Source organism: Chrysochloris asiatica, unplaced genomic scaffold (genome assembly GCF_000296735.1).
Source record: "Chrysochloris asiatica unplaced genomic scaffold, ChrAsi1.0 scaffold00026, whole genome shotgun sequence".
Taxonomy (NCBI): Eukaryota; Metazoa; Chordata; class Mammalia; order Afrosoricida; family Chrysochloridae; genus Chrysochloris; species Chrysochloris asiatica.
Window position 1 is genome coordinate 19685594 of NW_006408544.1, and position 14970 is coordinate 19700563.

General features: G+C 36.4%; 1 protein-coding gene across 1 annotated transcript in view; it reads right to left on the minus strand.

Moving 5' to 3' along the window:
• TMEM59 (transmembrane protein 59) overlaps positions 1-14970 on the minus strand; it is a 53502-nt gene that overhangs the window by 17556 nt on the left and 20976 nt on the right. Inside the window, exons 3-6 of the mRNA XM_006839796.1 lie at positions 10751-10845; positions 8709-8861; positions 7191-7272; positions 3067-3148 (exon numbers count right to left, since the gene is read on the minus strand). Coding sequence (XP_006839859.1) covers positions 3067-3148; positions 7191-7272; positions 8709-8861; positions 10751-10845 — 412 coding nt within the window. The remainder of the gene's footprint in view (positions 1-3066; positions 3149-7190; positions 7273-8708; positions 8862-10750; positions 10846-14970) is intronic.

Consider the following 14970-nt stretch of genomic DNA (forward strand, 5'->3'; position numbering starts at 1 on the left):
AACACTTCCCTTTAGCGGTGATTAACATGGTCACCAGTCAGAGCACATGTCTACTTGTGTATTCCCACTGAGTCTCAGTCTGGGAAGGGTGTTTGCCCTGAGGGGACCTGACCGCTTGCCTTGATGTCTCCTGGGCAAGCAACTTCCTTGTTCTTGTAGTAATCAGTCAGACTGCTGTTATTGTTTTGTATTTTTCCTGTTGGTCTTTCTTTCAAGAAGTATCTTCTGTTCTTCTAGCCACTCCAGGATGGTCTGCTTGTCCTTTCCAGTGGAAATTTCCCACCTTAGAAGATTCTGGATGGGGCTCAGGATTCCACCTATGGTTTCATGTAATGCAGAGGCTCCACAGGAAGCGTCCTTCACTGGGCACATTGTAGCCCCATTTTAGGTATTCCAATTCCCACACCATTTGTGCAATTCCATTTGTCTACTCTATGTTGAAGAATAAGTTTCAGAGTCTCTTCTGACGTCACTTTGATCTCTTCTTTCCTGTTTTTTTAATGGCCATTTGCTTTCTTCATGCATGATGCTTTTTATGTCATCCCACAATATGTCTGGTCCTGGGTCATTAGTATTTAATGTGTCAAATCTGTTCTTGAGAAGGTCTCCAAATTCAGGTGGTATATACTACTCACAGTTGTATTTTGGCTCTTATGGGTTTGTTTTAATTGTCTTCAGGTTCAGTAAAACTTGCATATGAGCAATTGATGGCCTCACAGTTAGTTGGTCCCTGGCCTTAGCTGTCCCTGGCCTTAGTTTGACTGATGATATGGAGTTTCTCTGTTGTCTCTTCCTATAGATGTAGTCAATTTGATTGTTATGTAATCTATTAGGCAGGGTTCATGTGTATAATTTCCATTTATGTTACTAAAAAAACTATTTGCAATGAAGTTGTTGGTCGGCAAAATTGTAACATGTGATCTCCAGCTTTATGTCTGCCACCAAGGCCCTATTTTCCAACTACCAATCCTTCCTTATTGTTTCTAGCTTTTGCATTTCAATCATCAGTAATTATCAATGCATTTTGATTGTAGGTTGATTGATGTTAGACTGAAGAAGTTGGTAGAATTCTTCAGTTTCTTCATCATTGGCTTTAGTGGCTGGTGCATAAATTTGAATATTCATTAACTGGTCTTTTTTGTAGCTAAAGAGACATTATCTTATCACAGACAGTACTCTACTTGAAGATAGATTTTGAAATGTTCCTTTTGACACTGAATGTGACTCTATTCATTTTCAATTTGTCATTCCTGGCAAAGTAAAAAACACAAGACTGTCCAATTCAAATGGCTCGTACTGTCTATTTTTGTTCATTAATGCCTGATCTTTATGCATTCCACTTCTTTTGTTTGACAGTTTCTACTTTTCCTAGATTCATACTTCATACAATATGCATCCCAATTATTAATGGATGGATGAACAGTCAGTCCACTTCTAAGGGACTGTTGTTGTAGTTAAGTGGCATCAAGTCAGTTCTGACCTACAGCGACCCTGTATAGGGTTTCCAAGGAGTAGCTGGTAAGCTTGAACCACCAATCTTGCAGTTCTAATGGCTTTGCAGTCTGGTGCATTAACCCACAGCGCCACACCAGGACTCCTCTAAAGGATCAGCCCATGGAAAAACAGTGAACATTGTCTGACACATCACAGACCCTTAAAAAAGAAATGCTAAGCGAAAAACTGAGTGATTTTCATTCAGATCTGTTTAACTATGGAAGTAGCATGACCTTTGAAGGAAGCAGATGGCTCTGGCTCTCTAATTCACCTATGTATTGTAGAGCAGTTTCTAAGAATCTAATGAGAACACTGAAGAGAAAATCATTAAAAATATCCCACAAAAAAAATTCATTCAAATATGGTGGTGGTGGCTGTGTGGGGTTCAGTCGGTTCCAACTCATACACGCTGTACAGTGTTTCTGAAGCTGTAAATATTTATGGGAGCAAAAAGTCTCATCTTTCTCCTGAGAAGTGGCTAGTAGATTCAAACTGCTGACCTTGTAGTTAGTAGCCCAACTTGCAATCCACTATGCTACTAGGGTTCCTTTGTATCCAAATATAGGAGACTATTATAATAACTCATGTTTGGTCATATACATTCCTAATGAATAAGTATCTAGTTATAAAATTACTTGTTTCCAATTTAAACATTTACAAAATTATTTTTAAAATATTAAAATTAGATTTAAAAGAATAATATAAAATATAAGAACAAATTGTTAAAGGACAAGAAGTCACCAATAAGATGCCAGGCAGTGCAATATTAAAAATAAATTTTAACTTAGGATTAGATGGCTACTTTAGTTTTATAAAACTATCAAACAGGAACAAAAACTCTAAATACTTAAGAGGAAAAAAAAAGCTTTATTTTACAAGATCAAAAGCAGGTTTAGAAGTGAATAGGAAATTAAAAGTTAAATTCTCATTTTCTCACATCATCTTTAAAGGTTTTGCTCAGTACTAAGTATTAATTTTTAGGTTAAATGTGGCACTGTAGGACAAGCACTGGACTCCTCAGAAACTGCACTTAACAACAATTGATAGTTGATAAAACATACCAAAAAATTATTTCTATAATAAATTACAAGCATGCAATCTGGATTATTTTGGTGTTCCATCTGAGGTAGATTAGCCCACTGTGAGAGCAAGGACTTTTTTGTACTGCTATATTGAAGTGTTTGGTCTGGTATCTGACACAGGGTAGGTAATTATCAGTAAGTGTCATACTCCACTGTGTTTCTCTTTCCTTCTTTTCGAGAAAGAATGGGTCTTATATTAAAACTCCTTGGAGGAACAGAAGCCCACTGAGACCCAGAAGACTTAATATTCATTCTCAAGAGGGCAGAATGTCCATAATTATCCCTGCCTGGCCCCATTCCATCCTTATGAATCTCTGGCATAATCAACATTACTTAGTAGAGAACACACAGCATTTCATCATAATCTATGGCTCTTATCCAACTATTCAAGTTAATATTTAGCCATTCAGACAAAAACAAAAATATGACTACCAAATCATTCAGGCATACTTTAAAGTTTTCCACATAAGTAATTAGTAAGAATACTTACAGAGAGAGGCATCTTAAAAAGCTATCACTTTCTCCATCTTCAAGAAAGCTCTTGTGTGCTTGTGAACTTCTCATTTGCAGATCTGCCAAAAAAACAAGGTACAAGTTTATCATGTCCTATCTTCCAAAAGCTTGTCTCAAAGGACAACTTCTGAGTATACCTACTCTACAGGTGTCTACCTGTTTTCAACAGTGTGACCGGATACACTTTACAGTGAATGGAAGTTTCTCTAGCACATCAAAACCCAAACGGATACCACACCATGAATTTCCTTCTTTCATTTTCAACTTCTTATTGAAATTAACACTTTAATTATATGTTGTTGTTGTTATGTGCCATGAAGTCAGTTCCAACTCATAGTGACCCTATACAAGGTTTCGAGGCTGTAAATCTTTACGGGAGCAGAAAGTCTCATCTTTCTCCCGCAGAACAGCTAGTAGTTTCAAACTGCTGACCCTGAGGTTAGCAGCCCGATTTGTAACTACTATGCTACCAGAGCTTCTTAATTATATATGGGTCTCGAATAATAAAATTTGGTTAATTTCTAGTCTAATTAAAGCTAGAAATGCTCTTACGTTATATACTGTAATATACTGTCATTACTCACCCATCCACCCAAATAATTAGTTAATTATGTATCCAAAATAAGATATGGGGTCATAAACTTGATAAGCTAAACTCTGCTTTAGCTTAATACTTTGTATTCCTCTAAGTTAAAATTCACTAGAAGACAAAATAGATAAATAGTATCTCATAAAAATTAAAACTTATGCTCATCCAGAGATTTTATTAAAAGAATAAATAGACAACCTACAGACTGAGGGGGGAAAAAAAATCTTTGGATTGATTTATCTGATAAATCATTTAATGTCCAAAAGCTATATAAAACTGCAACAACTCAACAACAAAAAGACAAATAATCCAGTAACAAAACAGGCAGATAACTTGAACAAAACTTTTATTAAAGAAGATATCCAAGCAACCAAACATGAAAAGATGCTCACAACCATTAGCCAGTAGAGAGTTGCAAAACAAAACTACAGTAAGATATCATCTTACTCTGGGATTAAAATCACACTGATAAAAGATAAAAGTAACAAATGTTGGCTAAGATGTGGGTGACTATAGTGGGACTATAAAATGGCCCAACCATCATAGAAAATGGGATAGCACTTTCTAAAAATTCTAAAAACAGAACTACCCTATGATCCAGCAATCCTACTATGCATAATGCTCAAAATACTAAAACCCAAATTCACTGTCATTGAGTCAATTTTAACTCATGAAGACCCTATATAGGGTTTCCAAGACTGTAAATCTTTCTGGGAGAAAAAAGTCTTACTCTTCCATGTAGTGGCTAATTAGCTGTTGTTGTTAAGTATCGTGGAGTTGGTTCTGACTCATAGTGACCCTGCACAGGGTTTCCAAGTCTGTAAATCTTTAGGGGAGTAAAACGCCTCATCTTTCACCCACTGAATCACTGATAGTTTCAAACTGTTGTCCTTGAGGTTGGCAGCCTGACTCATAACCACTACGCTACCAGAGCTCCTTAATGAATAGTTAGTAGTCTAGTGCTAATCCTACAGTACCATACAAGGACTCTGATACCATACAAGGACTCCATGTGGTGGTGGTGGTATGTGGTGGCTATCAAAGTTGGTTCCAACTAACAGTGACCCTGTATAGGGTTTCCAAGGCTGTAAGTCTTTCAGAGAGCAGAAAGCCTTGTTTTTCTCCTGTGGGAGGAGGCAGGTAGATTTGAACTACTGACCTTGTATTTAGCAGCCCAACTCGTAACACACTATGTTATCAGGGCTCCTTATATACCCTGATGCTGTTGTTGTTAAGTGCCATAGAGCCGATTCTGACTCATAGTGACCCTGTATAGGGTTTCCGAGGAGTGGCTGTGAATTTGAACCACTGATCTTGTGGCTTAACCTGACCTTGCAGACCAGTGCTTATCTTACAGCACCAGACCAGGAATCCATTATATACCCTGATGTTGTTGTTAAATGTCATAGAGTAGGTTCCAATTCATAGGGACTCTGTATAGGGTTTCCAAGGAGTGACTGGTGGGTTTGAATCACCAACCTTGTGTTTCAACCTGACCTTGTGGTCCAGTGCATTATCCTGAAGCAACACATCTAAAAATAACGACATGGATGTATCTACGTTCACTGCTGCTTTAGTCACAATAGCCAATATATGGAAACCCAGTGGATGAATGGATAAGCAAATTGTGGTACATAAATACAAAGAAATACCATATAATCATAAAGAACAATGATGAACCCACAAACCATATTATAACATAGATGGAACTGGAGGGCATAATGCTAAGTGCCAATCATATAAAGATAAACACTGTATGATCCCTCTTATGAGTCCTAATTTGGCACTGCAGGATAAGCACTAGACTGTTAACCAAAGGTCAGCAGTTCAAACCTACCAGCTTTAGATTATAGAGACTTGATAATTATTTATTGGTGATGGAAAAAGTGGCACTGAATGTGAGCACAGCACAACCAAAGTGAAAATGAGTGTTTGAGCACATGGATGGATATAGCCTATTGGTATGTTGGTAGTACAGGTATGTACATAGGTGAGAACACAGAAGTATCTAAACAAACAAACTAGCAAGCCTACTGCCATTGAGTCGATGCCCACTCAAAGCACCTCTACAGGACAGAGCCACCACAAACCACCACCACCACCACAGAGTTTCCACGACTGTTAGTCTTTATGGAAGCATATTGCCACATCTTTCTCCTATATAGTAGCTAGAGGGATTGAACTGCAGACTTTCCTGTTAGCAGTCTAGTGTTTTAACCACTGTACTACCAGGGCTTCACTAAGTATAGAATTGTGTAGAGGTAGGTATATGCATAAATATAAATATGAGGATGCAGGCACATATAGTCATTGAAGACAGATGCAGATATAGATGTTCCACAGATATAACCAAACAGCTTCCAAGACTGGTTTCTAGTTTTGAAAGCTTAGGTCATAGTCTCATGGGACAACTCTGTCAATTGGCTTAACATAGTTAAAAAAAACTCTCAGGATCTGTGTCCTCATGAAGTGAGTAGTGCCTAAGGTTATAAATGCCTGGCGTAGCCATCTAAGATACAAGTCTTGACTTGCCAGGTCTTGACTTGCCAGGAGCAAAATAATAAGAAAGTAACCAAAATGTAGAGAAGAAACAAGTCTACAAGAGCCACAACATCATCTACCCTGAGACCTGATGAACTAGATGGTAATCTGCTATCACCACCCGCTGTTCTGACTGGGGTCACAATAAATGATCCCAGAGACATGGGTGGGACAGAATTCAAAGTTTTATTTTGAAAAACGCCAGACAAACTGGAACAGTAGAGGACCCCCATAACACAATGGCTGTGAGACGTCTTTAAACCTAGAGCTGAGTCTGTCTCCTCAGATCACCTTTGAGTGCTACAGCAGAATGGCACACAAAATAAAATATATTACCCACAAGATTTGTACCCTACTTTAAGACCATCATAAGGCAAAAAGGTCAGTAATTAGTCAAAAGCAAAGGTGAGAAGGAAGGAAACTAGAATAGTGGAAACGGAACAACTAGAACATAAGAAAGAGAATTTACACACATGGAATAAATGTCACTAATGTCACTGAACAATTTATGCAGAATTATCCAACGGGAACCTAATTTGCTGTGTAAACTTCACCAAGCACGCTGATAAAAAAGTAATTAAAATTCACTTCTTGCTAGAATAAGGACTCACGCTTTCACAGTTCACAGTCTCACAATTTGATTAGTTGGGAGATATCAGAATATTGGTTTAGTTCACACTCAAAACATCTCTGCAAACTAAACATCAGAGAATATTGGTCACCTAAGAATGGTCTCTAGATTAGTGGCATCAGCAAAATCTGGGAATTTATGAGAAATTCAAATTCCCCAATCTTAAGCCAAATGTGGTGAATTACAAACTTTGGAGGTGAATGAAGCCCTGGAATCTGTGTCTTAACAAAGCAATCGTGATGCTGAGAGCCACTGCTGTAGAAATGATCTCCATTAGTGTAAAGACAAACACACAACCAACTCCAACACTTACTCCAAGCTACTTAAAAATAAAACTTACACGACATTTTGCTTAGAGAGGAGTCTTTCAAATGTGTGGGTTCCTGCTCCAACTGTGGTGCAAACTGAATTTCTGGCTTAGACTAGAATGATAATGAAAGCAATTAAGCCATTTGTACTTCTTAAGTTTTTTTCCAGCAACAAGGTCTACAACACATCATCTCTATAAACATTTAAATTGAGAAAAAGTAACAGAAGTATGACATAAAAAATAAAACACATTAACCACAATATATTTTAATTGCATTTCCTAAACATCAGCTCCAGTGCCTTGCAAGAAACAGACGGATTTCTGGCATCATCAAGCATTTAGTCAGTTTAGCTTTCTGACAACATTAAAGAAAAAAAAAAAGAAAATAAGAGGGACAAATTATAATATACTGCATTAAATACCACATCCTACAAAAATGAGTTCTAATTCTAGTTGATCAGGAATAATTTAGCAGGCTGTCAAAATCTGTCACTAAACACATATTATCGCTATTTTTCTCATCTGAAACATTCTATTTTTTTTAAGCATGTTAAACACTCACTCCACACTTTACATCTTCTATTTATTTCTGATCCTCTGGAGTGGAGTTTCTGACACAAATCTTAAAGAAAAACAAAGGACTAATCTCACATCTGATCAAGAATGAATGATAACTTCTGAGAGCCCATTTACATTTTAATTGAAGTAGACTTAGGACATAGAACTTTTTCATGAATATAAAGAGAAAAACTTCCTTCTGTTTTACTTTTTGCTAAATTAAGTACAGGAGATCCAAGGTGCAGAGTAGTGCTAAAAAAATCACATATTAGGCTTATAGCAAGCCACTCAATTAGCAACAATAATTAAAGATTTACGTTAGCACTTGAAAGGAAAACAAATCAATAGTACAATTTGTTGGCTGGTAAACTTAAAGAATTAAATACCAAACTGAAAGGAAGACAGGGTGGTAAAGTGGTATGTGAACCTTGGAGCGAAAGTGACCTGGGTTTGAAGCCCAATTCAGTCATTTACTGGCAGTGAAATCTTTAAAAAGTTAAGACTCTCAAGTTTTACATCAATAAAATAGAGCTGTTTGAAGATCGGAGATCATATAAAAAAGTTACCTCTCTAAGAGGCAAAATGTTTCTGCAACAAATCTTTCAAAAGTTATAAGGAAAAGCATTACAAACAATAAAAACATCATATTGCTTTTCTCTAACAGTCATATGGCATCATATACACACCATTGCTTATCTTCAAAGTATATTAATTATTCTTATCTAAAAGTTCATGTTGAACCAATTAAACCACTATTTACTATTGAGAAGACTCAAGAGTTCTGGTTAGATAACAACTGGAGGGCTTGCCGAGGACACTGTGTCCTGATGCCCAATGTTTGCATGTAGGCTAAGGAAGTTATTATTATTTGATGATAAGTATTTGTTAGGTGGCTGAATCCATGGCTTTATACCAAGCCACTCACTCATTTAAGACATCTACATTTACTATTGTTAGCATTTAGATGAATCCAAGAAACACAAGTGTTACCTGGAAGATAACTATTTTTCCATCATCAGCTTGAAGATAAAAAGTCCACGAAGAGGTTATGAAGCTCTGTGCAGAGTCCACCATGTCACTCCAGAATGATCTCACCAGAGTAAGAGGAAAGAGCAGATGCATTTTTGGCATCAGGGACATGAGCTTAAAAAAGATGAAATCATGAGAAATATATTATTTTTTATATATGTATGTTCAAGAGAACATCATAAGCAAGATTCTTCAAATCCTTATTGATCCATGAAATAAAGAATTAAATGAATCTAACATAGCCATTACTATTATAGTAAATTCTTAGTTAACTCTACAAATTAACTATGGTAAAGCTTAAATCACAGGTTACTTTAAATTGCCATTAAACGCACTTGTACATTACCTCTCTCCTCTATCAGGTAATGTGTTTAGGAAATAAAACTCAAACTTCAAAATTAGCCCAAAGTTACATTATCAGTAGGAGGGAAATCTGCTACAATATACTGAATAAATGAATCATATATGCCATAAATGCTCTCATATTCAAATTGTATAGGGCTATAGTGGTTACGAATCGGGCTGCGAACCTTAAGGTCAGCGGTTCGAAACTACCAGCAGCTCCGTGGGAGAAAGATGAGGCTTTCTACTCCCGTAAAGATTTACACCCTCGGAAACCCTATACAGGGTCGCTATGGGTCGGAACCGACTCGACGGCACTTAACAACAATACTCAATTTTTATCATTATGCATTTTGGAAAATAAAAGTCTAAAATCACAATAAAATGGATCCAGTAGGAAACTCATATAGAGAGTACCAAGAAGTATAGAATTATCAATGATAATCTCAGGAAAGTCCCTCACAAAAGTTCTGAGCATAGTATCTTGTTCCCTGTAGCTATGCAAGGCTCCTTCACTGGACAGCAGGACAACTGAGACAATTCTTTCCCCATCTATGTTTGCTCTGTTTGCAAGATGGAAGTTTAATACAGCTACTATTCAGGCACATGAAAGTTATCTGCAATGTATTTTTTATAGCTAAGTGTAAATTATATTGGGGTTGTTTTAGTTCTAGATGGTCTGTACCACTATCCCCAACCCCTCATTCTAAATTGAGATTTATTTGGTGGTGGTGGTTATGAGCCGTGGAGTTGGTTCCGACTCATAGCATCCCTGTACAGGGTTTCCGAGGCTGTAAATCTTTATGGGAGCAGAAATCCTCATCTTTCTCCCGCGGAATAGCTGGTAGTTTCAAACTGCTGACCTTGAGGTTCGCAGCATGATTCGTAATAACTACACTACTAGAGCTACTTAGAGATTTACCTAGAAGACTCAAATTCTATTATAAAGTGATTTTATGTGAGAAAACCTGGATACTTCAAAACTTCCTGGATCACTTGTAGAACACTGGGTTTACCCTATTGGCTCTTCTCTTGCCAGAACTTGCTTATCAAACAGTATTTCATATCCAAAAGTTAATAAAAATTTAAAACTTTTAACAAATGTTTATAGTACAGAGTATGTAGGATACTGAATTATGGTATTGGAGAAATAATCAAGGGCCATGTTTTAGTAAGGAGGCAAACCTATATGTGAAGGGGGAATCTACTGAAGGATAGGCAAGAGAATGACATGAGATTTCTATTTCTATTTAAATATTCTGGAAACAAAGTAAAGGATGCATTGTCGTTGTTGCATGCTGTCAAATCAGCTAGTTACTATAATAATATAGATGAGAAAAGATGATGCTATTGAAGTTAAGTCACTGAGAGACTCTGGGCTATCAATTTCTCTGAGCTTCAATTTTTCATATGCAAAATTGGAAGAATATCTTTACTAGACTAAGAGAAAAAACAAACCAAGATTATGGATATGAACATCCTTTTTAACACCAAGTGCTATATAAAAATAATTATTCAATTACCATTTTCATTTGCAAATATGTACTTTTGTTTTAATGAAAATGAAAATAAAATATAACAGTAAAATAGGATCAAGTGGGTGGTAGACATTTTAAGCACTACAAGTCAGTTCTATTTAAGCAGGCAATTTAATTTCGTACTTGTTCTTGTCTCAATTCAGCAAATGGCAGCTGACTCTGGCAACCAAGATGGCAAGCAAATTGCTCATCAGATTGGGAATATGCTTCTGTACATGCTGTAAGAGAAAAATAGCCAAATTACAAAAAATGAAAAGGGAAAGAATGAGAAGAAAATGGAAAAGAAAGGGCTTTGGTCTTTTATAAAGATGTTTCTTATATTTAAAAAGCATTTCATCAGTATGAAATTTCCTAATTAGGTAGGAGCAGCAAATATATTATTTTATAAAATTCTGTATCTTTTCCCTCTTACAAGTCAAATGCTTCAAATATACATCTATTAATTACACACTTAGATTCTGGTCATATGATGATGTTCACATGAGAGAATCCCTAGCTACAATTTGTGTAGTGGAAAAAATACTGGACTGGTACCCACAAAACCTGATGCAAATTTTTACTAAATTATTTACTGACTATGCATGTGAGCTGGGATAAACTGTTTAATCTCTTTATTGATTTATTTCTCTTAAATCTAAAATAGAAATACCACAACCTACTTCATGGGGTTATTAGAATAAGACAATGCAATATTGTGATTTACACACATACAATATTACTGTTAATAACTGGATCACGCAGTTGAGAAGCAAGGGCATTCACATGGTAAGGGAAAAATTAAACAAAGTAATCAATTTATCACTCTAAATTCTGAGAAAAATGAATTCAGAAAATATTCTATAGCAAGTGACTTTAAAAGTTGAAATAAACCTCTAACAGATATATTGTCTTAATTTAGTTCGCTACAGCCATTTCTTTCTTGTGATATAATACTACATTACTATAAGAATTGTGTATGTTCAGGAGGGATAAAGATGGTGGACTAGGCAGAAAGGCTGTGTGGGATCTCTATAGCAAGAATATGGAAAACTAGATCAGACAGATACAGAAGATGGTCCAGGAACTCTGAGCTCCAGAGAAAGAGATAGAAAAGTGGACAGAGTGCTTAGTGGGAGAAAAAGCTGAATAGATGTGGCAAGAGAGAGGGGACTGACAAGTAACAGTAGTAGACAGAACCTGCTGGAGCCATCTTGAGAGTTCATGAATGACTTTAGAAATGAGGAAACCTATTTGTAATGCAGAAACCTACCTATGGCTTGAAGAGACACAGGTGCAATTTTATATTATTTTAACCAACCAGCGTACATCCCCAGGGAATCTCCTGCTTTCCAGGCAGTCAGAGCCACGTAAAAGTTGTGAGCCCCAGGGAGGAGCGATATACAATAACCACACTAGCGTAGGCTCTGATCCAAATCTGCAAAGTTGACCCTGACCAGCCTTGGATTGGCTCTCACTAGGAAAGGGAGTTGAACGGATGCATGGGGTAGAGAAAAAAAGTGAAGGAAAGGTGATGGGTTGACCTATAAGGGCCTGCCAGAAGCAGCATAACCATTTTGAATGTTCGCTGGCAGCTGTGAAGGCAAGAGGCCTGTAAGTGGTGCAGTACACCAGCTATTGGCAGAGAGAAAGCCACTGACTTTCATTTTTTGCTGTGTGGACTGTTTTGTTCTTGTTTTTGTCTGTTTTCCTTTTCGCATCACACGAGACAGCAATAAGGGCCATACAGCCAAGCCACAGTTAAACCATCTACAACTCCACCAACTGGACAAGAGTCAATACTAGCTGCTCTACACCAGAACCATGACTATAACCAACATCAACTTAATCCACGTGAACTGAACTGTATGAACAGTGAACAGAGAAACTCATCTCCTGATCACACACACTAGTTGGCAACTGGTGAGAGCATGAGAATTCACCAACATACATTCATCAACTTAATAAAATGCAACACCAGCACAATGCCTAGGAAGAAACATCTTTTCACATGAAGAAACAAGACAGAGTAGCACAAACAAATGACCAGGAGACAGAGCTGAAAATGCTTTTGAGGAAGAAGAGACACTGGAACTATCTGAAAAAGAATTCAGGAGAATGGTATTGAGGTACATCCAAATGTTTTATAGAAAGGTTGAGGAAAACAAGGAAGAATTCAGAAAAGTGCTACAGGAACAATCAAACAAAATAGATACAGCACTGGAGACAATACAAAACCTTCAAACATAAATTCATAAGATCAATTTTTAAGATATCAGAAATGGACAATACACTGAAAGGGCAAAAAAGTAGAACTGAATCAATGGAAACCAGAATTAGCAAAGTTGAAGATAAATCTCTCAATACTAGTAAGATAGAACAATCAGAGAAAAGAATGAAAAAAGCTAAAGAAAGCCTAAGATTTATGTGGAACAACATGAAGAGAAATAACCCACAGGTGATTGGAATTCCAGAACAGGAAAAGACAAAGAAAATGAGAGGAAAGATAGTTGAGGAGCTTCTGGAAGAAAATTTCCCTAACCTCATGATAGATGAGAAGATAAGTATTCATGAAGCTTAACAAACCCCAAACAGGAGAGAACCCCTCCAAAAAAAAATCACAAAGACATACTATAATCAAACAACAAAATCAAAGACCAGGAAAGAATCCTGAAAGCAGCTTGGGAAAAATGAAACATTACCTACAAAGGAGAACCAATAAGACCAAGTTCTGACTTCTCAGCAGAAACCATGCAGGCGAGAAAGCAATGGGGAGACACGTACAATACTCTGAAAGAAAACAACTGCCAACCAAGGCTCATATATCCAGCAAAGCAGTCTCTCAAATATGATGGTAAAATTAGAACGATTCCAGATACACAAATTTTAGAGGTGTTTGCAAAAGCTAAGCCAACTTTATAAAAAATATTAAAGGGAGTCCTTTGAACTGAGAACCAACAACAGCAGAAAACAACTGAAGACTGAAATATATGGCACCACCACTCACAATTCAATTCAGATATTGAAGCATCCAGAGTAAAACAAAGATAGGGAATCAGATATATCAGTTTATAATGAAGACAGAGCAAAAAGAGGGGAAAGTATAGTATAGTTATAGAATACTAGAAAGTGAGGAAGTCAAGTACATTTAAAGAAAAAACAGACTGTTATAATTTGGGGAAGAAATTAATAAATTACAGAGTAATCACAAAGAAACTTAATACATCTTCACATCAATTAAAGAAAGTCCATGAAGTTTTTTAAACATTAAACTATGAATAAATTGGTAAGAAAGAACCAGCACATACACACACAAAATGAGCTCAGCACAGGAAAAAATGTGAAAACACAAAGCAAAATGACTGCAATCAATTCATGGTGGTAGTGGTGATGTGCTACGGAGTTGGTTCTGACTCAGAGCGACCCTGTACAGGGTTTCTGAGGCTGTAAATCATTACGGGAGCAGAAAGCCTCATCTTTCTCCCACGGAACAGCTGGTAGTTTCGAACTGCAGACCTTAAGGTTCGTAGACCGATTCGTAACCACTACACTACCAGAGCTCCTTGCAATCAATTCATACATCAATGGATTAAATGCACCAGTCAAGAGACAGAGAGTAGCAAAATGGATAAGAAAACAGGGTCCTTCAATATGCTGTCTATAAGAGACACATCTTACACTCAAACCATAGATTAAAAGTTAAAGGATGGAAAAAATGTATTAAGCTAGTGTCAATCAAAAATGAGGAGTGGCAATATTAATCTTTGATAAAATAGACTTTATGGCAAAAACAAGCAAAAGAGACAAGGAGGATATTATCTAATGATTAAAGGGTCAATTGAACAAGAGGACAGAACCACAATAAATATCTATGTTCCCAAAGAAGAAGTCTCAAACTATAAGTCAAACTCTTATAAAATTGAATAGATAACTCTACAATAATATTAGATTTTAATACACCACTGTCAAAAAAGGGACAAAACAATCAGAAAGAAATTCAACAAATACATAGAGAAATTAAACAACACAATCAATCAACTTGACTTCATAGATTTATAGAGCATTAAACCCAACAACAGCATGATACACATTCTTTTCTAGTGCACATTCTCCAGAATAGACCATGTTAGATAGCTATACAAGTCTCAATAAATTTAAAAAATAACAAAATACTACACACTATCTTCTCACATCACAATGCTATAAAATTAGAACTCAACAATAAGAAATAAAATCAAATATATGGAAACTGAATAGCATACTGCTAAAAAGTCACTGGGTTATAGAACAAATAAAAAATGCAATTAAAATATTTCTTGAAGTAAATTAGAATGAAAACACAACATACCAAAACCTTTGGGACACAG